This window comes from Chinchilla lanigera, unplaced genomic scaffold (assembly GCF_000276665.1).
Source record: "Chinchilla lanigera isolate Chin_1 unplaced genomic scaffold, ChiLan1.0 scaffold00028, whole genome shotgun sequence".
NCBI classification, from domain to species: Eukaryota; Metazoa; Chordata; class Mammalia; order Rodentia; family Chinchillidae; genus Chinchilla; species Chinchilla lanigera.
Genome location: NW_004955429.1, coordinates 10,756,051 through 10,779,542, shown reverse-complemented (window position 1 = coordinate 10,779,542; position 23,492 = coordinate 10,756,051). Strand labels below are relative to the sequence as shown.

Below are 23,492 nucleotides of genomic sequence, written 5' to 3'. Positions count from 1 at the left end.
AGCAGGGCAGCATATTATCTTTGGTGAGGACCATGGGTGAACTCTCTTGACATCCCTTTCCATATCAACCTAAAAAGGACAAAAATAGTTTTCTATCTGGTGACTCCTAAAATGCAATGAGCAAGGAATGAAGTGGTATTAGACACCATTCATAATATAACCCAGATGCCCAGTGTGAACGATTATAGAAGTGCAAAATACTTACGTTGGATGTGATCTTTTGAAAGGAGGAAATGCACTTTTGATGAAAACATTTTATGCCTGATGAAAGAGAGTTAATGAAGTGAGGGTATCACTGCTGGGAGGGAAAGACAGAAGTTTGGGGGTACTTGGCACTTTTCAGCTCTGCTTCTTGTACATGCAATTAGGCAGAAACAAATAGAAGCAGCACACAGAGGCATCTTTATTTTCCCGGGGGGAGCCTCTGCTTTACTGAGGTGACCTGGGGTGGGAGGAGTGATTTAACAAGGCTGTTGTCTTCCAGAGGACCATCATTCCCAGGTTTTTTTTTTTTTTTTTTTTTTTTTTCCGGTACTGGGAATCGAACTCACGACCTTACACTTGTCAGGCAGGAGCTGTGCTGCTGAGCTAAATCCCCAGCCCCTGCCAGGGGTTTTTTAACTGAAGTGTCACACAGGTCTGGGGAAGACTTACCATGCTGTTATCAAAGGTGGGAAAAAGGATAAGATGACCTCACTTCTCAGTCTTAATCATCATTCTAAGATCTACTTTTTAAAATAAGCCTTTGGCATTTCACATGTTTTCTTTATAGTGCATTGGAATATAGGAAGTAGTACTAAATAAGTCTTTGTCAATAATTCCTAGACTATGTTAAGAAGAGGCATAAACAATTCCCTAACAGAAAGAATTCTGGCATGGGATACGTTTCCAATAACATCAAATGTGCTTCCCTTGTTTCAGCTGAAAGAACCTAAAATTCTACTATAATACTCAATATACTTATATTCATCAGTTAATTGGACAATTTTTTATTACATATCCATTATTTGTCAATGGCTCAGAGATGCTGAGGGTACAAAACTGACTAAGACGTAGCCTCTCTTCAGAGGGGAAAATCTGAGTGAGGGAGATTTATTACATACCATCAGAATATAAACAAGGTAGCAACTTTAAAACTAGATTCCAATGATCACACGCAATGACAGAGTCTTTGAGTGTTGTGAAGGAGAATATTTTTTATTATAAAAGTAATGGAGCTATTATATATATATATATATATTTTTTTTTTTTTTTTTTTTTTTTTTTTTTTTGAGAAAGGGTCTATGTCATTCATCTGGCCTTGGAATATGTAGCCCAGGTTGGCCTCAAACTCACAGCAAAATCTTCCTGCTCTGGCCTCCCCAGTGCTAGGATTATAGGCATGCACCACCACACCTGGTTTTACAACTTTAAAAATATAAACTAGAAGCTGGGTGTGGTGGATGCCTGTAATCCCAGCACTCAGGAGGCTGAGGCAGGAGGACCGCTGCGACTTTGAGAACAGCCTGGGCTACAAAGTGAGCTCAAGGCCAGCCTGAACTGCATAAAGAGACCCTGTCTCAAAAAAAGACAAAAAAAAAAAAAACTAGAAAAAATAAAATGCAGCTACTCTAGCATAACTGCTATGTATTATTCTATTACAATTTATTTTCTGATTAATAATTTTCCACAGCTATAATCCTATGAAATACATAAACAAAATTAGGTCCTTCTGCCTCCTTTTTATTTCACATTACCCTAATTCCACCTCACTGGCTGGTTTCTCTACCAGTAACTGAAAAGAGTTGCAGGATTGGCATGCTGGTCGCGCCTTCTATCTACAGACTCAAGATTCCCAAGGCTGGTGAGGTTAGTTTGCAGAGCCTTTGCCTTGTTTTTTGGTCACCATGGTTTATCTGGTTGCTGCATGGGCTTGGTGACCCCGCATGGTGACACTTTAAGGGGAAGAATTTTCCCTACAGCAGGCTACTTGGTGCCTCCGAGAAAGGTATCTGGCACACAGTGACAGACAGACCTCCTGGGTCAGCTATTGGTGCCAGTTCCCCAACTCCCACCCACCAGTGTCTCCTCCCTCAGCAGGTGAGAGGAGTCTCAGGTGAGACAAATCAGCAAAGGGCTCCCTTTGGAGTTTTGCTGGTGGGACTTCTGATATACTTCTGATGGAGTCTGAGTCTCCTGGAGTTATCAGCAAGACTAAGTTCGTCTGGTTAGGAATAAGCCACACTGGCTGGCCTCATGGCTAGACTGAGGTCAGGAAACATCAAGCCTGGGTCACTTCCTGTTAGTAGAGGAATCAAAAGATGAATAACAACTGTGTTCTTCATTCAGCCTTGGGGTCTCTAGCCAGTTGTGTTTCTACTCCCTAGCAGTTTTTCTGATACCTCTTATAGTATTGTATAATTATACTTATCCAGTGTTTATAATTGCACTTCAGGAAGAGTAGAGAGAAGTAAGTCTGTGCTTTCTTGTCAAAACGGTCAAAATATAGTATTTTTCATTTTTTTCTACCTGTACAACTGACCAGAAAGCCAAGAGCTCAAGTCTATCCTACAAGAACTGTTTCTAAAATCCTGTTCCAGACCTGTGTAAATTCAGCCTTTCTGCCTGAGGATGCAAATGGCAGCAATAGACAAATTACACACTTCTCAGGAGTGATATTAAGTCACCATGTAAACTCCAGTGTGACGCCTTCTATGTAGCACTGACATCAATTCCAGTACAATCACTCCATCCATTCGTTCAACAAATATTTATCCAGTGATACAATGTGCCTGCTACTATTTTAGTCCCTGCACAAGTAGTGGGGAAAAAGGTGTTTAAAAATGCAGAAGTTTATATTCTCTAAAGCAAAATATTTTTCATTTCAAACCAACTCAAATCATACCAACTCTGCAGCTGACTGTCCATGCATTCATAAGATCAGCTCCCAAATATCAAACTCAACTGACATCTACTACACAAGTAGCCTCACATTCTTACAGCTGTTTTCACTTGTTTTTTCACGTGGGAAGTTTAATTATATTCGGGCATCTAACTGAACTTTTGTTTTAAACAAAAATGGCATTCACACTAGATTAAATTTACAAGGCTGAGATCTATTCACACAAGCTGCAAATGAAAGAGAATGGGATAGAAGTGAAGATCTTGGGTTGTGTGTTTTGGGTCTGGGAGACAAAATATTGAAGTCAAGAGTGGAACTGATTTCAGAGTAGAGGGCATTTAATTTTTGAACATGCTAAATTTGATGTGACAGCAAGCTAGCCACGTTGGAAATGTCCTAGGAGGAAGATCAGGAGTCGGTAAAAGAGTAAGGATGGAGGAGGGGTGGTCCTCCCTGGGGAAAATGGCGTGGACAGTACAGGACAGGCACCAGGGCTGAATCTTCAGCAGCTGTAGGGTTCAGCTCACAGGCGTCACCCTCCTTCTCTGCTCGCCCTTTTCCAGGTGATCTCATCTGATTATAGAGCCACCTTGACTAAACAACCATGTGTACTTCTAATTTCCATCCGCCTTGATATGAATAGACACAAAAATGCAGACCAAATACAGAGCAAATACTTGAAGTAAACAATGAAACCATGCTATGTACAAGCAAAGCAATGAGAATGTCCTATGGCTGTGAAGAGTAGAAGTCTATGGGAAAAGTAACTTCTTAACGTATACCTGTTGTAGTTCTAGTTTCTTATTTATAGAACAAACACAATTTTTAAAGTTTTAGGAATCAACCATGTTATACTTGAGGGAACATGGTACTTAGGTATGGTTGCAAGTAACTCAAAACTTAGGGTAAACATAAAATGAATTTATTTGAGAATATAAGAAGAAACCAAAATGTTCTTTGCTCATGCTTTTATTTCTTGAATATATTTATTTATTTATTGTTTTTTTTCTGGTACTGGGAATTGAACTCATGACCTTGAGCTTGCCAGGCAGGGGCTGTGCCGCTGAGCTAAATTCCCAGCCCCTTCTCGAATATATTTAAAAAGAAACAAACTCACACACTCAGACATAAGTGGTAACGTAGTGTAGGTCAAGGTTATGTGAGATTTTGCAGAGGGTATGTATCTTAAATGTTCCTATAAGTCTTTAAAAGGGAAACAGAGAAGCTAAGAAAAAGGTTTTTTTGTTTAAATGGAAGCTTTAACATTTTAGTATCAGAGACGGTATGACAAGGAGGAAAACGGTGCAAACAGGTTGAGTGGTATAATCTGAGGTTGGAGAACATAGGCAAAATTCTCACTTTCACGCAATATGCAGAGGGATGCTCTCCAGCGAATGCCGTGTGTAACTAGGGATCTTGAAGGGTATGGTGAATGAAGACAGAAGAGGACCAGAAAAGGTACCTGGTCAACAAATCATAAAATGGTTGTAGGCGTACCCTTGGGCAGTACAGGTTGAGAAAATGAAACAGAACAGAGAAGTCCAAAGGGCACATGTTACATCATATAATCTTGAGTTGAATCACAGGCTTTGAGAAAGCTGCAGGACAGTATGGCACTCATCCAGTTTCAAAGTCCAAAGCCAGTAGTAAGACAGTATAGTGACTGGTGGCCTAAAGCAGTTCTAAGCTGAAGACCCCATTACACCCTGGGGAAGGGGTAGTCCTGGGTTTTAAACTAAGGGCTACGGGCATGCAAAGCACACTCTGCCACTGAACTACACGCCCAGCCCAAATTAAGCTTATGTTTAATAACAAGATTAATCCAAAAGCATACTTCAACCACTTTGTCATCATGACGTCCTTATTGTGCTGACTTGAGAACCTCTTGATTCTAAATTATAAAGTTATCAAAACACCACGAGTAACCAGAATGACGTTAGTTTGGATAGAGGTATAGTAACTGGCCTGCAGAATGCATACTGTAGTAAATGCTTGATGAAGGATAAAACGCAGTTACTGCTTTATTCTATCAAGTTAGTTTACCCCATGAAAAAGTGGGGTCATTTTGAAGAACAGTTTACTCTCAAATTTTAACAAACGCTGGGTAGATCCTTATTGTTTATAATTTCAACTACTGGCCCTGTCTCTTTAAAAGGCTCGGGCTACTGAGTAACAGCAAGGTGGCTGGCGGTCAGAAGTATTCTCTCACTTTCAACGCACACGCCACTGCCTGATGTGCAGGTCTGATTTAATAACCAGGACTCGTGGTCCCATGGTCCCCTCTGCCACTTGGCTTTACAGCCTGCCACCAGCGCCTAGTCAGCGCCTGACTAGGCGCTGACTCCCATGATGGCTTCCCATTCCTCTTCAAAATCACTTCCCAATACAACTCATTTTGTTTACATTACTTTAATAATTTTCATTAATTGATGTGCGGTCCTTAAAACATACTAAACTTATGAGACAAGGTAACAACTACCTTAGGATAGTCTAATGACCTCTTTAAAAGAACAAGGGTGATGCAAAAAAGGGAGAATGAAAAAAATCAACTTACTGTTAAGCATGGCAAAGATTTAATTACATATAGTGCTCTTGAAAAGCAGAGGGTATATTTTCCAACATGTTGAATAATGGTTAAGTTCAAATATCAGAAAACAGAATTTCCGGGGCAAATTTTATGTACATTCATTGCCACGTAGTATTCAGTAAAATGACATTTTACAAATGATGTATTTATATATACATCTGGTTATTAAACAACACTGGTAAATATACTTTCATCAAGGTATGCATTATGCTTGCATAATATAGATTTTCAGGTTAGGAATCAGCACCTGTCTGTGGAGGAATACATCAATAAGTTAAAAACTACACAAAACCAGACTTTCAGTTTGAAAGCAGATGTCTACATAGACCTTTCAAGTATTTATAGTTGGTATACTAGAGCTGAATACTTATTTTATATGATGCTGTTCCATAGGGCATCAGACACTATACTTACAGCATAATTATTATCAGTTAATTAAACTATAAATCACTTTACTGACAAACTTTCAGCAGTGAAGAGAACCTACATGGAAGTGCGCCAAATGCCTTCAGGTTGAATAAAATTTATGAAGCCTGTAATAAGGTTTATCCTTGAACATAAACAAAATGCAGATAATGATTGCTGATGCATCTATATTGGCCTCTGGCTCTCCTATGAGTTTACCTATGAATTCAAAAGCTTATAGTACAATATGATTGCCTTTGTAAACTTTTCCAATTCTACTATTTTTAAGTGTACAGTTCAGCGGCATTAAGTACACCCCAGTTACTCAACCACCACCACCATCCATCTCCACAACGTTTCCGTCACTCTGAATAGAAACTCTGTACCCATTAACACCAACTCCCTGTTCTCCCCGCTCTGACCTCTGGCAAACATCGTCCTACATACACTCTCCACAAACTGAGTCTCCTAGGTACCGTGTGCATATATGGAATCACACATCTAATATTTGTGCTTTTATTCATTTAGCACAATGTACCAATGCATACAGGTCATGCCCTGTGTTATAATCTCACTCCTTTTTAACGCTAAATACTATTCCATTATATTATTTATCCTCTCACCTACTGAAGGGATGGACATTGGGTTACTTCTACCTTTTGGCTATTGTGAATGATGCTGTTACAAACACTCATGCACACATACCTGCTGCAGTCCTTGCTTTCAATTCTTTTGTGTATATACCCAGAAGTAGAATTGCTAGGTCATATAATTCTACATTTACTTTTTGAGGAAGCTCCAGACTGTTTTATACAGCAGCTATTCTATTCTATATTCCCACCAACAACACGTAGGATTCCAGTTAGGAATGACTGTTAAGTACAAAATATGAATCAAAATATTGTTACAATTTCTAGCCTTGCACCTTTTCATTTCTCTTGTCACCTCCCCTTTTCACTGAAATAAAAACCACAGGATTGATGATACAAGACTCAGGCTGATTAGAAATCCTAACTATAAAATGTCTTCTCATGCCAGGTGTAATAGGTACCTGCCTCTAATTCTACCACTCCAGAGACTAAGGCAAGAGAATCACTGCAAGTTCAACATAGTCAATTCAAAGCCAACCTGAACTATGTAGTAAGAACCCATTTCAAAAAACCAGAAAGAAAGGCTTGTGACAAGGAGAGATGGAGAAAGTTAAACATTATAAAAGTTCTCAGCATACGTTACTATAATAAAAAAAATTAGAGGGGGGTAGGAATTAGCAGTATAGAATGGGGTCACAAGATCATTTCCTCCCTAAAATCTGAATGACACACTACATTCCTTGGGATGTAATAAAAAATGTAACTCAAAATTGGAGAAGAAGCAAAATCAAGTTCTGATAATAGCAAAGTACATGCAGATGAAGAAGAGACCATCACTTTGACCTTTTAAATGGAGAAAAGAAATGTTACAGCCTATGATACTTTATAAAATAGTCAGACATTAATATTTACATGTTCCCAAATCTGTTTATACCACATCACATATATATTTTACACTTATTTAAGTTTCATATGAAAATATATTCTCTATAAGACAAAAACAGTAACTTTCACTTTATAAAAAAATAAATATAAATTTAATAAAACAAATTGACAATTTTGTGATAATATGTAAATTTCTTATTAAAGAAAGATTAAAATATTTTATTTGGATTTCATCAGAGTTAATTCACAACAGAATTTCAGAATTACAATCTGTAGGAGAAGGAATACCACAATCATTTTTCCAAGTTACTTCAAAATTATTCACAAAGGATTTTGATTAGGTTGGCCACTACACGAACGTTGAGACTATTTCCAAGCAGACGGTAACACTGCTTCGTGGTTATCTTCTTAGGAAATCCTAGAAAAGGAGGGTAACAATTTATAATATAATCATTTATAATGATAATTTCCACAAATAAAAAGATGTACCCTTTAGTAAACACATAAGGTCATTTCAGAAGTACAGTCATGCACTGTCCAACTACACTTGAGTCAACAACAGACCACATGCACGAAGGCAGTCACACAAGAGTGTATCACCTCGTGAGGTTACGGCTGAGTTTGCGTAAATACACTCTGTGATGTTCACATAATAATGAACTCGCCTGAGGACACATTTCTCAGAAGGTATTGTTAAGGAACATATAACTTTACATCACTAAGGTTTTCATTAAATTTTATTATTAAATGAGAATTTGGAGTCAAAATATACCACTACATTAGATTGCCCACACAATGAAACACTATCCTATCATATTATACAGCATATTATGGTCAATTCTCACGCATGGACACACATGTATACACATGCACCCACAGAACTCCTAGAAATCCATGTGTATTAACACACTATAGAAAAAGTGGTAGCTCCCACTTTTGTAGTCATTTATAGAAATATAACTGACATCCCATAAAATTCATCTTTAAAGTGTAGGGTTTAGCGCTTTTTAGCTTAGAAAAGTGTTTTAGACATCTCCATAACTTCTAGAATACTTGCATTACTTCAAAAAAGGAGCCCAGTATCAACTAATGGCCTCTTCCATTCCCCTTTTTGCCTCCTAACCATTAATCCATGAATTTGTCTATTCTGAACATTTCATAGAAATGGAACTATATAATATTTACTACATCTTATGTCTGGCTTCCTTTGTTTAGCACGTTTTCAAGGTTAATTTTCATTACAGTATGTTTCAACACATTTTCTTATGGGTAAATAACAGTTTATTGTATGGATATACCACATTTTATTTACTCATTGACTCACTGATAGACACTTTGTTTCTATTTTTTGTCTATTATGCATATGCAGTTGTGAACATTCATGTGTAAGTTTTATGCAGAACTGTCAGAAGTTTTCCACGGTAGCTGTCAACCTTTTACATTCCCAACACTTGACAACAAATCCACTTTCTCGATTCTTTGCTAACACTATTAGTAACTCATATTTTAGCCATCCTAAATGGAATGAAGCAATACTTCACTGTGGCTTGATTTATGTTTCCCTAAAAACTCCTAGTGTTGAACATCTTTTTCATGTGCTTATTGGTCCTATTTCTATCTTCTTTGGAGAAATGCTGCTTCAAATCCTTTGCACATTTTTACGTTAGATTAATTTTTCTTTCACGTTGAGTTGTAAAAGGTCTATACATTTTGGATACTAGTCCCTCATAGTTGCTTTTCATACTTTCTTCCACAAATTGATTTTCTCATGTTGGACTTCTATTTACATTCAGGAAAACATGAAATACCAATTAACTAATGGAAAAGTAAATTTGATAATAAAATTAGGAAATAAAGAGCATGAAGAATAGCAAAATTTCATACTTGTAATAATCAGAAGGTAAAATTGGTTATGGTAAAACTGTCTCATCAACACTTGACATTCTATTAACTAAAATAAAAAGAGAGTAATTGCCATTGTAAAGCTATTATTTGCAACTGGATATGATTTTAATGCTGAGAGTCTAAAGATACCATGTCACAGGCAAGCACATTACTCACCTCATTTAGTTCAAGCAGCTGGAGATACAAATGTACGTACAAACAAACTTTTAGAATATCCCAGGGATGTAATGGTTGTACTAGCTTATAATCCCACCAACAATGTAGAAGGATCCTTTTTACAATCAATATGGAAATCTGTATGAAGATTACTCAAAAAAACTGAAAACAGAAATTCCATCTGACACAGCTACTCCCTTTCTAACTATATTCCCAAAAGAACTAAATACATCATACTACAGCAATACATAAATACCAGTGTTCATAGCAGCACAATTCACAATAGTTAAATCCTGGAAGTAGCCTATATATATCCATCAACAGAAGATTAGATAAAGAAAATGTGGTACCTATATATAATGGAATACTATCTAGCTATAAAGAAGGATAAATTAAAGATATTTGTAAGAAAGTGGATACAACTTGGAAACATAGTATTAAATGAAATAAATCAGACACTGAAGTTTAAATGTACAGTTTCTCTCATGTGAATAATACAAAGTACAAATAAAAGACAAAATAAAAGATTGACAAAATGACTAGGGAGATAGATCTTTTCCAAGAAAATTGAGGATGCGTCACATATATGTTCTAAATACCCACAGTGAATGTAATCATAATATGTTGCAAACATGAATTTAAAAAGCACAACAAGAGTAATGAAAATGGGGAAAGGTAACCTAGACACAAGGACAGAGGCAAGCGGAGAGGGGCAGGAAGTAAAAAGAATCAAGATATATTAAGCACAGGTGCCCACTCCCCAAGATGAATGTAAACTTCACGTACTACAAACAAGCACTGATAAAATAAAATATCTCAGAGGCAACCTTTTGCAATAGTACTACATTTAAAGAGAGAAAAGCTTTGTAAACACACCAAATCTGTAAAACTGATGCATGTGTATCTGTGTGTACTTTATATCTAGATATTAAAGTCTAAACTAATTAGCAGAAAACATATAATTGCTTAAGTTACAGGGTGACTTTGAAAAACTCGGATATGTTAAAATAACAGTAATAATCCTCAAAAGCAAAGAAACAGACATTAACAGGCTCAGGATAACAGCTTTCAAATAGTAAGCGTAGGTTACTGTCCCTGACTTCCAAAATCAGCTACTTCACGAACACACCCCTGTCAGTCACTAAGAATCAGGGCAAAATATACAGCAGATCAATGCAAATCCATCCCTGCTGGTGGACAAACAGCTCAAACAATGCCCGTTTCTGAGCCCAAATCAGTCGTGCTGGGAGCACATGCGGAGGACAGTCGTGCCATGGTGCTGCTCCGGGCTATGCTGTCCATCGAAGTAGAGCGCATATTTAAAAGAGTAAGCAGATTAAAAGCTTCTATTCAGAGAACTTTGAAAAGTTCCATTTTACCATTCTAAAATTTAAAAATAGTGAAAAAAGTTTATGAAGTAAAGGTTATAGAAGTGTCTGTCATTTAAAAATAAAAGCCAGCATAAATTTTTTATCATCTCAGATACTGGTACACTTTTTAAGTATACTAACTTATTTATCAGAATAACCCGGTGAAGTGAGTGCCATATGCAGCAAGTAAACTAAGACAGGGTTCAGGTGCTGCCAGGGTTCAAACTCGATCTAACCCTCGGCTGTGTCTGCGCCCCTTACCAAGTCTGAGGACTGCCAAAGTGACTACTATTCTTGGAGTATAATAAGCACTGTGATAAAATTAAAGAATTAATTTTTGTTAGTTAATTGCTGCTTTATTAGTGTGTAAAGTAAGCATGATTGTTCACAAAAGAAAAGAAAAAATAGTAACAAGGAAAGCAAACTGCAAATTAGCATTCTGGAGTCCAAGTCTCAGCTTTTTATTTGTTTTATGGTGTTCTCATTTGTTTTGTGACATAAACTAAGGCAAGAAAATATATTTTCTTAAATACGGTAACACTCCCCATGACATTCTGCACTGAATGAGATCACCAAAGGGGCGTGTGTGTGAGGAAGTGGAACATAAATTGGCTGCTGTAACCGTGCTTACAGAGTCATTACTATGAGGATAGTTAAACTGTACTGGCAGTTTTCCCCTACTGTACAAAAGGGTTATGTCCCAAAGCCTCATCTGTAAATCCGTTATTTAGAACTGAAATATGATCTATTTCATCCATTTTTACTTCAAGAATGCTGTATTAATATTGTAACAAGATGGACTTAATGAAGTTTTGCTTTTCTACATTCAAATTTCCGGTCAGAATTCTCAAAAGCATATCTCCCCGTTTTGCAGCGCTGTAAACATGCTGGTAAGGTCATTAGCCAGGTACTGGGAATGCATGTGCGTACACACACTCGCAGACACACACACACACACACACACACACACAGAGGTCTACACAGCAGTGGCGTTCTTACAGCACACAGCACTGTTCTTGAAATGCTCTGCAGATCCCCTAATCTGTGCTCCAGAGTCTCCCTACTTTCCTGGACTTCTCCGCCTTCTCCACCTTAATCAACCCTTACAGGGAAGGACAAAGGCACATAACTAGGAACACTGTATTTCTGCGGAGGAAATAAATACAAACATCCCCCACTGTAATTCCTCAACTAAACTGCCTTTCACATTTCTTCACGGAAGAAAGCCCATGAAAGGCGTTCTTTCACAAGGCCTGGCGTGTGTTACTAAATCAGACCTCCAGAAGTAAGGAGATAAGCTGAAAGGGGATGTTACAAGCAAACACTGTTCAGGTGAGGAACTGCCTGTGCAAACCACTCTGACCACTGTGAGAGTTAAGGCTAGGAGTGAGAAAGGAACAGACGGAAGCAGGTTACTAGAAAAAAGGCAAAGCGGGCGGGAAAATGCACTTGGGACAGGAAGGGGGTTTCTTGAACCCATCTATGTACGCAACGGTTTATTCATTAAATACACATGTGAGTCTCTAAGGGAATTTCGAGAGCTTTAATAAATGAAAGAGGAGGTCTACATGGATCCCACATACCGAACTCTGGAGGAAATCCAAGGAGATTTGCTATTTCTTTAGGAGTGAAATATCGAAGCTTAAGCATTGACAACTTTGTCATCTGTTCTTCTTGTGGCAGACTGGTAAGGGATTTGTAGACAGTCTCAATCTAGAAGAAAACATGTAAGAGCATGAGAAAGTCCTGTGCAACCAGATTTGTTCAGTTTTCCAACTGTGAGACCACTTAACAGTAATGGGCACAAGGTCTGCTGTGACACATAGCAGCAAGACACACAGGGAAAATGCTTTGTGCAAAAAACCATATAATTGGTTAAATAATCACATCCTAAGCTTCGAAAAGGAAGAAAAGGCTAACAGTGAACAGATTAAGATACTTTCCAGTGTATCTATCATTTTGAATTCCTTAAAATGAAATCATGAGACTATAAGCAATAAATAACAATGTAACATAAATATAGCAAAAGAAAGAGACAAAGGAAGCAAGGTCAACTGACAAAGCAACGGTCAATTTTACAATGATAACAAGACCATTAAAACATTTTATATATAATTTCATCCAATTAAGATATTTTCTTAAGATGATGATAAAATACTGTATCTAAAACACAATTAATCGGGGCTGGGGATTTAGCTCAGCGGCAAAAGCGCCTGCCTGGCAAGCGCAAGGTCGTGAGTTCGGTTCCCGGTACCGGAGAAAAACCAAAAAAAAAAAAAAAAAAAAAAAAAAAAAAAAAAAAAAAAAAAAACACAATTAATCAAGCCCAGACCTTCACTGACCTATGACAAAATTTTTACCATGAGTAAATTTTATTAATAGGTAAGAGTTTCAATCAATATAAAAGACAATGTGCTTTTACAATTATTCAAAAATATATAAATTTGCTATATGTCAGGCTTGTTTTCAACTATGACACCATGAAGACTTTATAACTAAAGAATAAAACGCATTGCTACAACAGATCTTTTTCCTTATTTGATTTTATTTTGTCTTTTTGAGACAGGGTCTCGCTATGCAGTTCAGGTTGGCCCTGCGCTCACTTTGTAGTCCAGGCTGGTCTCGAACTCACAATGATCCTCCTGCCTCAGCCTCCCAAACGCTGGGATTACAGGCATGCATCACCACGCCTGCTTTAGATCTTTTTCTTTAAAAGGAAGTTTTATGGTAAGTGCTACAAACGAAAACACCAATAGTAAGATGTTTGTGCAAAATTTTAGAATATTAACTACTGTAAGCTAAATTTCAATTTACTATTGATCAAATTAAAGGAAATACAGAATATAAGGAAAAGAAAAAGGAAAATAAAAATGAAACATTCCCTATGTATAAGGTCATATGACAACAAGAAAAATAATTTTTCTACTACAGTAAAGAAACTATATATGAATATATACAAAAATGAATAACATTCATTCTCAATTGAACATGTAAAATTAACATTTTCAAATTAATTAAATGTAATATTATTTATGGTTTCAAAAAATTTCAGTTTTAAAACATACATGGTACCTGCACATCTTCTGCAGTCTGTAACACAGATCCTGTCCCTTCCATGTAACTTCCATAACTAAAAAATTAACATGAGTATTAGGCATGACCTAATGGAGCTGTTAATGCTAAACCTCATACATATTTCTTTAATCACTTAATCTTGATAACTACATCCTTCTGAAATGTATGGAATGATATCCCATAAATATAATTGAAATTGAAAAATTACTAGGGAAAAGACATAAGATAATTCTATTTAAACTCAGACGTTTACATGGCATAGTTTTATGGGTTGTGTAAACACCACTGGATTACTATTGCCACTTTGTAATGTCATTTCTGTACTGTTCATCACCAGAGACTACACCTTATACCCAAAGGTTGTTCAATACTGGCATACCTGCGACATTAAAACACATTACTGTACAGGTGAACACAGACTGTGGCTATCTTTAATAATGCCCGACCTATCACGTCTTCTCAGGGTCCCAAAGCCCTGCTCCCTAATGCCTCACAAACATGGCCCCACTGAGCTGGGGTGGATCTCATTTGATTCAGTATGTGCTTACTATCATTTTCAACAAGAATTACACCATCATATAAAAACTATAAAAGTATAAAATATTTCAGAAATGAAAGGAATTAGTAACATTTCTTTCTCTAAATCATTTGCCAAGTTGGCTATGCAACATATTAGCATTGTATTTTGCAAAGAGAACAATGTAAGATATATTTTAGAAAAAAGTCATAACTGGGAAAATAACTTGTACAAATATATCACATGCATGAATTTGTGTGAACAAGTATATCATCTGCAGTAGAACAGACTTCCACAGTAAGGTTTCTTTTTTTGCCATGTTTATAATTATGAAAGAATCTAAAGGTCGCTTTTTATTACAAAATTGGTAAGTCCCATTTATGAGAGTCCTAAACAGAGCCTCTTGGACTTGGTGTCAGGCAACAGCTAAGTGCAGGCTTATGGGAACTAGAGGCCCAGGGCAGCGTGCGACAAAGTGAGCGTCTGATGTGGCTGTCCTGGGCACAGTGTCCAGACAGCGAGCCGGTGGGTAAGAGGAGATGGCGTGAACCGTCACATCACACACCTACCTATCAAATACGGTCAGTGGCATTCACAAAATGGGACCTTTGGCAGAAGTTTTCTGAAAAAGCCTAATGTTTCCCTTCATTTGAGGTTTTAAAAATTGAGGGAAATGTATTAAACGTTCAAAAGAGAACCCTAAATGTTCACTAATCGGGAACCAGTAAAACATGTGATGACATACCTATCCCATAAAAATACAAAAGACCTGTGTGTACTGGTGGACTGTAATATCCAACTTACAGTGAAAGAAAGGGCACATAATACTATATATGGTAGGCCACCATTTACTTAAAATAGGGATAAAAACGCATGCATACTTAAGCCCTCACAAATAACACTTCTGGAAGGTGAAAAAGTCAATCAGTGCCAGGCACTGCAGGTGTGGAGGGATACTAGATGCCCAAGACAGAAGTAGGAAGGAACCTTACAATCTTGGTATCTTGAATTTTGAACCATGGTAATATAGTACTTTTTCAAAAATGGAAAAAAATTAAATAAAATTTACCCTAGAATACCCACAGATAATTCTGTTTTTAGATTAAAATTTAATTTCTTCTTACACATGTATCATAAAACTCTTTGAGGCCTGATGCAGCATGGAAAGAGAGGTAACAAAAACCTGGCAGTTCTGGAGCTACAGAAACATGTGCAAACCACATACTTACGAAGGTCACCAAAGAAATGGCCTTGTCTGAACACTTTTGTGGTGGTGCACATAATGTCCTGCCAGAAGGAAATTTCACTTGTGTTTTAATAGAACATGAAGCAAGCTGATATGCAAAAAAAAATCATTCCAGCAGAAACATTTTACACAAAGTTCCTTATTTTAAAAACTAAATGAAACAATAGCTACAAAAACCTGGTTATTGTGATTACAACACCAACAGAGTCTCTTGAAAGCCTACCCTTTGGTAAAGCATGTGGACCTTCTGCAGGTGGGTTTAACAATATCTAATATAAAAGCATATCGCAGCAATGACTTCAGTGGTAAATAGTACTGATTCGTGTCAATTTCCTCTTCAAGAAAATCTTTCAGCATTTGCACAGAGAGATCATTGTCCTGTCGATGCTTCCTGTCAATTTCTTCTGCAGTTTCAAGCTTAAAAAGAATGGTATCTTTGCCAGAACACTGTGGGCTTCTACCAAAGTAGGTATTAGCTTCAATTTTCTTTACATTACTTCTATTTTCTGCACCTATTGCATGTTTTTGTGGATGTTCAGATTCAATTTTGGGAAAATCCATCAGTACCTGGGATTAAGTAAAAAATACACAAATTGTCAAAAGCTTTACTAAGCACCAAAGACAAGGTAATACTACCCAAGAAACATTATTAAAAAAAAAAACTCATTAGCTTTTATAGGGTTACAATTAAAGGGACAGAAATGGTGGCTTGCTTATGTTTGCACAAGTTATTACTCACATAGTTATAACAGTGTCATGAAGTTACAGATGACTTATTTCACTAAATTACTGTTTTCTGTATTTATTAATAAAAACATTCAACAAAGCAACGGGAAGTATATTAAATATAGATATAGCACCATATTAGGAAAAGATGTTTAAAAAACATTAACATCTCCAAAAAAAAGTGTGCTTTGGATCAAAGGTTGTCATATTCCTTTATTAAAAAGGAAAAGCTGGAAAAAAGGAAAAACTAGAATATATTCATGATCTAAAAGAAAACTAGTAATTAAAAATAATGGTGCAAGGCCGGGCGTAGTGGCGCATGCCTGTAATCCCAGCACTCGGGTGGCTGAGGCAGGAGAATCCGTTGCGAGTTTGAGGCCAGCCTGGGCTACAAAGTGAGCTCAAGGCCAGCCTGAACTGCATAGCGAGACCCTGTCTCAAAAAAGACAAAAAAAAAAAAAGAAAAGAAAAATGGCGCTTTTCACTGTGAAAGGTTACGTCTACTCATGATTCCCACAGGAAAAACTTTTCTCTGCAAAACTCATAACCATCTGTGAAGTCCCATTTTATACAACAAAAACTACCTTGGGTATTTTTAATGATTAAGTCTTTGTTAAAATACATTTTACATTATTTTTGAAATGATTCTTTATGAAAAGGAAGAGATATTAGTATAGTAATTACAGGAGATTCAAATGACAACTGATTTCCTATTAGAAAGATTTGGGGTTTTTTGTTTTATTTTGTTTTGTTTGTGTTACTAGGGGGTTGAATCCAGGGCTGCTCTATCACTAAGCTACATCTTCAGTCCTTTTTCATTTCTTATTTGAGTTAGTGTCTTGCTAAGTAGCCAAGACAGGACTCAAACTTGCTATCCTCCTGCCTCAGCCTTCCTAAGTGCTGGGCTTGAGGCATGTACCACCATGCTCAGCAGGACTTGTTTTTTGAGTATTTAATGTATATTAGTAGTGGCTACAGAGAGCTTCACAGAACCAAAGAAACTGCTAAACCCTCTCAATTTTTTACAAAAGCACAAAAAAATTTGCTCACATAGAGTTCTATCTATTCCAATAGAATATTTTATTCTTTTATAAATTATTACTGCATTCTAATCCATTAAGCTAAATAGTATTGGTTTTAAAGAAAATGCAACCAAAGTGTTAAAGTATTCTTAAGCCATTTTAAGTCAATATACTTTATCAAACACAATCAACAGTTTCAACTGAGGTAAGAAAATGATAAATGCAAATAAGCAATGGTCAAAAGATAAGTTACCAACATTGATGGTAAGTTTTTCTTGGTTTTTGTTGTTGTTTTTTCCTACTTTTAACTCATTTTTCTCTGATGATGACATTTTTGGTGTGTTTTGTTTTGCTTTGGTTTTGATTAGTTTCACCCATTGAAAGTGGCACGAGGCAAGGGAAGAGGCCTTGGAGATGGGCCTAGGGCACGGTCAGGGACTACAGACTCTACAGGTCACTTAGAACCTACAGAAAGCAGTTCTTGAAAATATATTAGCAGACTGAGATACACTTGCAACAAATAAATCACAATAATAACAATAAGAGTAATACCTGGCCCGGGGCTTGGAAGGGTAATGGCTCCGACTGAAGCTTCGCCATAAGGAAATACCGGAGCCTGGCATTGGGAACGCCCAGCTGCAGGGAAAGCAGAGCGGCTCGGATTGATCCAGCACTGACCGGTCCCTACTGACATCGGTAACAAAACCCACACAGCGCACATCTAGCTTCTGCCAGCGTGAATTCTGCCCCTGGAGCTGGGAAGATTGCTGTGGAGCAAATTCTAAACCTGTTACCCTGCTGTTCTGTATGATAGAAAGATCGAATCTGATGAATCATGTGTCTGAGTCACTTTCATTTTATATTTCACAGGTAAAATAATTATAACATACAGGCATTTTATTAAAAATGAAATGTTTAGTTACTCTTGGTTACAGCTTTAACTAAAAATGACTTACTATGTGTTAGCAGTTGAAAGGCATTAAATATGAAATAAATTTAAAGAGATCAGAAATATTGCCAATTTCTACAACTTGCATTATCTTTTTTTTTTTTTTTTTAAAGACAGGCTATGTAGTTCAGGCTGGTCTTGAACTCACTATGTAGCCCAGGCTGGCTTCCAACTCTCGGCAATCCTCCTGCCTCACTTTCCCAAGGGCTGGGATTACAGGTATGCACCATTATGTCCAGCCTTGTATATCTATTTTTTAAAGTGGGTTTTCTTTATATTTCTTGACATGTAAATATATAATATGGCTCAAGATGACAAAAAACTAAAAAGAAAAGTAACAAAAAAGTGACACACAAAAAATCAAACTTTGTCAAATAACAACCAATTTGATTTAACATGAAATAAAAGGAATGTTTGCAATTAAATGGTATGTAACACAAAAAGTAATGAGAAAATTATTTTCCATCTTGGTTTATGCTGAAGCATTCCTGAATGCAGCATACCTACTTTGGAACTACCAAACTGCAACATATTTTCAAAACATGCAACATGTTATCATTTATTTTCCAAAGGAAAATGTATCCTTTATGAGCTTCAAAGTATATACCTTTTTTCATAAAATAAGTAAAAATAAAACTGCATGCATTTACTACATTCTTTAGAAAGACCCAAATCTGAACTAATTTCAGGATTTACATAAAATATTATTAAATATAGAACCATTTTGTTTATTGACCAAATCCCCACTAGTAAAAAAAAAAAAAAAAAAAAAAAAAAACCTTAAATTGCAATCTATAAAACGACTTATAAATGTGTTACCTACAGAGGTTGGAGATAAAAGAAATTCTTGGTACTGAAAGCCACAATTTTCTATTGTTTCTATCAATAGGTCTCTGAGAAGAAAAAAAAGTAAAAAAGAGAAGCTTTCACTCTATTTGGAAGTGGGATTCATAGAAAATAATGCACATAAAGCTGCACTCACTGTAAGTGAGAGCTGTAACTGCACTCAAGCTGTTTAGAAAATGATCTGAAGCCTCTGCTAAGTCCAGTACTTGAGAAATTACCTTTTATTAAAAAGATACAGATAATTCTTCCTTACAAGTAAATAAAGCTGCCAACTAGTGCACTCAAACTGATGAGAGTTCAAATCATTAATCTACCAACGAATCTGCTCTGCAAACTGAAGCTCTGTCTTTGTGGCAGCAAATCCCATGGGAACACTATTATTACCAACAGCAGGTAAAGCAGCGACTCAGCTGTATCTGACAGAACCCCGATGCAGGGCGACTTCATGCCTGAAACTGGAGGGCAGAAAACGCCCAGTACCAGGACCAGTGCTTACTGAACACACTGCTCCTTCAAAGGAAATAGGCACCAATATAAGTGACTAAAATCGAGAAATACGATTCCCACTAAAAGCAGGGCTCCATCTGGAAAAATTCAAAGATAGCAAAATGGGACAGACTCAAGAGAATAAAACCTTTCAATACTATACACGATTAGTCAAAATCAATATTAGTAAGTAAAGTCTGTAATATGTGCATAAAATGTCAGGATGTATACACTTATTTTGTGATCTTTAGTTTACAACTGTTCCTACTATAAAATACACCAAGTGGAAGATGCAAGCAAGACAAATACATTTTTTACCTTGTAGAAGACACTTCAAAACCTTTAACATTTTCTAAAAGAATGTATTTCGGTAATTTTTGTAATCTAAAAAAAAAAAATGTAATTCCAAATCATTATAAGGAGTAAAAATTAAAGATCACTACTTGTGGGAAACATAAGGTTAAGCAATTTTCTGAATTCTTTATAAAGGAGATTTAGAGAATGGAGACAACTCATATTTTATTCATTTTTTTCTTCATAAATATGGCACACTGATAAAGTCCACACTTGAAATGCTAATTTCTATTGACGCTCACCTCAAACACTGGCTTGCACCACTCAAAGGGCTTCCATTCACACAGAGTGATGGCGTTAGCACAAGTCTCTGACCATGGATAACAGCAGCCACTAACATTAGCATCATGTACATTACTACTATGAGCAGAGGCAATGGAATTTAACTTGTGGGCTGTAATTCCCTGTCACTCACTGTGGCGGCAAGCATGGAGCTGTAGAACATTTGGGGTTATTCTATCACCTGGCATGAGATGATAAATGACACACACAGTATCTGAAGGAAGCATGGAAAAACTGGTAATCTCTGCAGAATGTCAAACACCGCATTGCCTATGCACATAGTTTTAAATTTAAGGAACAAGACTAGAAGATTTTACCTTGGGAGAATATCTAGAATATGTAAGAAGCTGTTTGTTCTTCGATCCGTCATATCACCCTGTAGGCCAATTCTAAAGGAATAAAGAAAGCACACAAAAAGTTTAAGAATTTTAATTAAATATAGAAAACTGCTCTCAAAAAGTCAAAACTGAAAGTATTAAAATATGCTGGTTCATCTTTAGCCATCAGGGAAATGTGAATCAAAACTACATTTAGATTCCATCTGCCCCTGTAGAATGACTGCCATCAAGAATACAAAAAGCAATAAAATTCTGGTGGGGGAGGCTGCTTTTTTACATTGTTGGTGGTGGAGTTTCCTCAAAAAACTAAAAATAGAGATATTATTTGACTCAGCAAAACCATTCCTTTCAGTATATTCTCGAAAGAATTAAAGTCAGTACATGATAGAGACACCCACCTACCCATATTCCTTGTGGCACTATTCACAATAGTTAAGCTACGGAAACAGCCTAGCTGCCCATCCGCAGATGAATGGTTAAAGAAAATGTGGTATATATACACAATGGACTATTTTTGGCCAGAAAGAATAAAATCATGTTATTTGTAGGAGAATGGATAGAACTGGAAACCATCAAGTTAAATGAAATAAACCAGACTCAAAATGTCAAATATAACATGTTTTCCTTCATATGAGGAATCGATCTCTCAGTTTAGAAAGAAATGGCATTGGGGGACGGAGAAGGGGAAGAGGGTAACGAGAGGAAAGTAACAATCAAAGTACGTTACACACATATATGTATACACTAAACTGAAAACTATGTTCTGCATAACTTGGGTGCACTGTTAAAAATAGTTGATCTCCACTTTGAAGATATCAATATGTAATACAACAAGCATTGTTAATTCCCTACCACTCTGTTTGTAACTCCGTACTGTCTGTACTGTTCCTCTGTTTTTTTGTAAAATGTTGTCTGTCTGATAATATTTTCCTCCTTTTATTTTTAAAATTAAAAAAAAAAATAGTTGATCTTCAGCCAAAAAATATAGTCATCTTTGTGGCTACAGGGAACAAAATGCATTCATTCATTTGATTAAAAGAAAAAGAACCCTTGCATATCCAATAAATACACTTAAAGTTTGTTTTACAAAGCAACGTGCCAAAGTAACTTATATGAACCAAAGAACAAGAACTCAGGAAACAATATCACTGAGTACTCTCTTTAAAATACACATCAACACACAATTTGCTGCTGATGTCTTTTGCTCTGACTGCTGTGAGACGACATGAGTTTAGATAAATGCTTAGAGCGGGCAGCAGACTGGAGCTCAAGGCACTAGTGATAATCATCATTTCAGCGATTAAAATAAAAACTATGTTTTTATTGTCAGTCCAATGTCCAGTGTTAACAGTGTTAACAAAGGCTTTAAGCTGAAGGCTTAATTCTATAAACAGGAGATGCAACTCAATAGGCTAAGTAGGTTCACATGTCATGTAACAGGCAGTACTGGGGTTAGCAATTAAATCCTACAGGTAAGATTCACAACATGACCAAGGATCAAGCAGAAGAAAAGATCTGGATGAGGCCTGAGTAGCAAAAACAGAGGACCAGGGTTCAAAACATTGGTACACATTACCTTCAAAATCTTAAATAAGTTACTTAACATCACTTATCAGTTAGCAGGGCCAAAACCACCAGTGGATCTGAGGCTTAGCTAAGGGATTAGGCTGGACTTGAACAGATTCCTCTAGAAATCTTTAGTTCTTCAGTCTTCTTCTCAAAGTTCCAAATACTGACAACTACAGAACAGTTACTGCGGTCGTCAGCAGCTGGAATTGGGCTAATAAACAAGGGTGGTGGTAGGGAAGATCCTGGGGTAATACATTTTGCTTCGCAATGGTGAGGCTGCATTTTGTTCTGTGTACCCTAATTATTGTACCTAACAGGCCATGCTCTTGCTTATGCTGAGAGCTACTTTATATGGAATGCCTTCTGCCCTCTCCGATAAACTTTATCTACTCTCGTAGCTCAGACATCACCTCTGAAAGAATTCCCCTTTCCTGGAAAGAAGCCAGGCTTTTCTTCTCTAGGCTCTTTTGATATTCAGTATTCTCTCAGCGTATAACAGGAATACACAAAATGACTGATAAATCCTGGCTCAGATTTTCAAGAAAAGTTACTTAACCTTTCTATGCCTCGGTTTCTCACCTATAAAACAAAGATAAGAGCAATACTTGCCCCAAAAATTCACAGAATAGAAGACACTTAGAGGTTTATCACTATTACTACTACTTAAAATAATTTAAAATAACATTATTAAAAATAGAAGTGAAGATGATTTAGTTGAGATTTTATTTAAGATATAATTCCTCAGAATGTGTAGTCAAATAAATACATGACTTTTAATAAAGAAATGATAACTTCTGCACATGAAAAGTCAGCATTATTAAATATACATATCAAATTTAAGAAATGTAAAATGCACAAATGCATAAATGCATGCTAGACAAGCTTTTACATTTTACATTAAATTTACCACTTGAATATTTATTATGGAAATTCACTTTCATGAATCTATATTAGAAAGGTATTCTTAAATGCTCAATAGTTGAAACAAACTAACGTGGCTTGGGCTGGAAATTGATATCATATCTTAAGTAGATGTAAAAAGTACCATCTTGTATATTACTGTTGATCAAACTATTTGCTCATATAATTATCATTTCCCTTAAGATTAATGCTGAATTATAACTATGAATAGATGAAAAGAATTATTATGAAAAATTTCAAAACTATGAAGATTTAGCTAGTAGTCTTCAAAAGCTCTTTCTCAGAAAAATGCACTGTACATACCTTGTAAATGGTTGACATGGAGGGCTCATTAAAATCATATTGAAAGATAATTTGTCAAACTCTTCCAGTGTAATGCCCT

General features: G+C 36.4%; 1 protein-coding gene across 2 annotated transcripts in view; it reads right to left on the bottom strand.

Moving 5' to 3' along the window:
• Nucleotides 1-5,274: 5,274 nt before the first annotated feature.
• Nucleotides 5,275-23,492, bottom strand: part of Trdmt1 (tRNA aspartic acid methyltransferase 1) — a 32,757-nt gene continuing 14,539 nt past the window's right edge. Inside the window, exons 3-11 of one of the 2 annotated variants that reach the window (XM_005386963.2) lie at nt 23,414-23,490; nt 20,600-20,671; nt 19,965-20,030; nt 19,138-19,207; nt 17,918-18,001; nt 15,841-16,184; nt 13,852-13,909; nt 12,363-12,492; nt 5,275-7,766 (exon numbers count right to left, since the gene is read on the bottom strand). In XM_005386963.2, coding sequence (XP_005387020.1) covers nt 7,666-7,766; nt 12,363-12,492; nt 13,852-13,909; nt 15,841-16,184; nt 17,918-18,001; nt 19,138-19,207; nt 19,965-20,030; nt 20,600-20,671; nt 23,414-23,490 — 1,002 coding nt within the window. In that variant the 3' untranslated portion in view covers nt 5,275-7,665. Of the gene's footprint in view, nt 7,767-12,362; nt 12,493-13,844; nt 13,910-15,840; nt 16,185-17,917; nt 18,002-19,137; nt 19,208-19,964; nt 20,031-20,599; nt 20,672-23,413; nt 23,491-23,492 lie in introns of those variants that run through there. The other variant, XM_005386964.2, reaches the window with a different exon arrangement.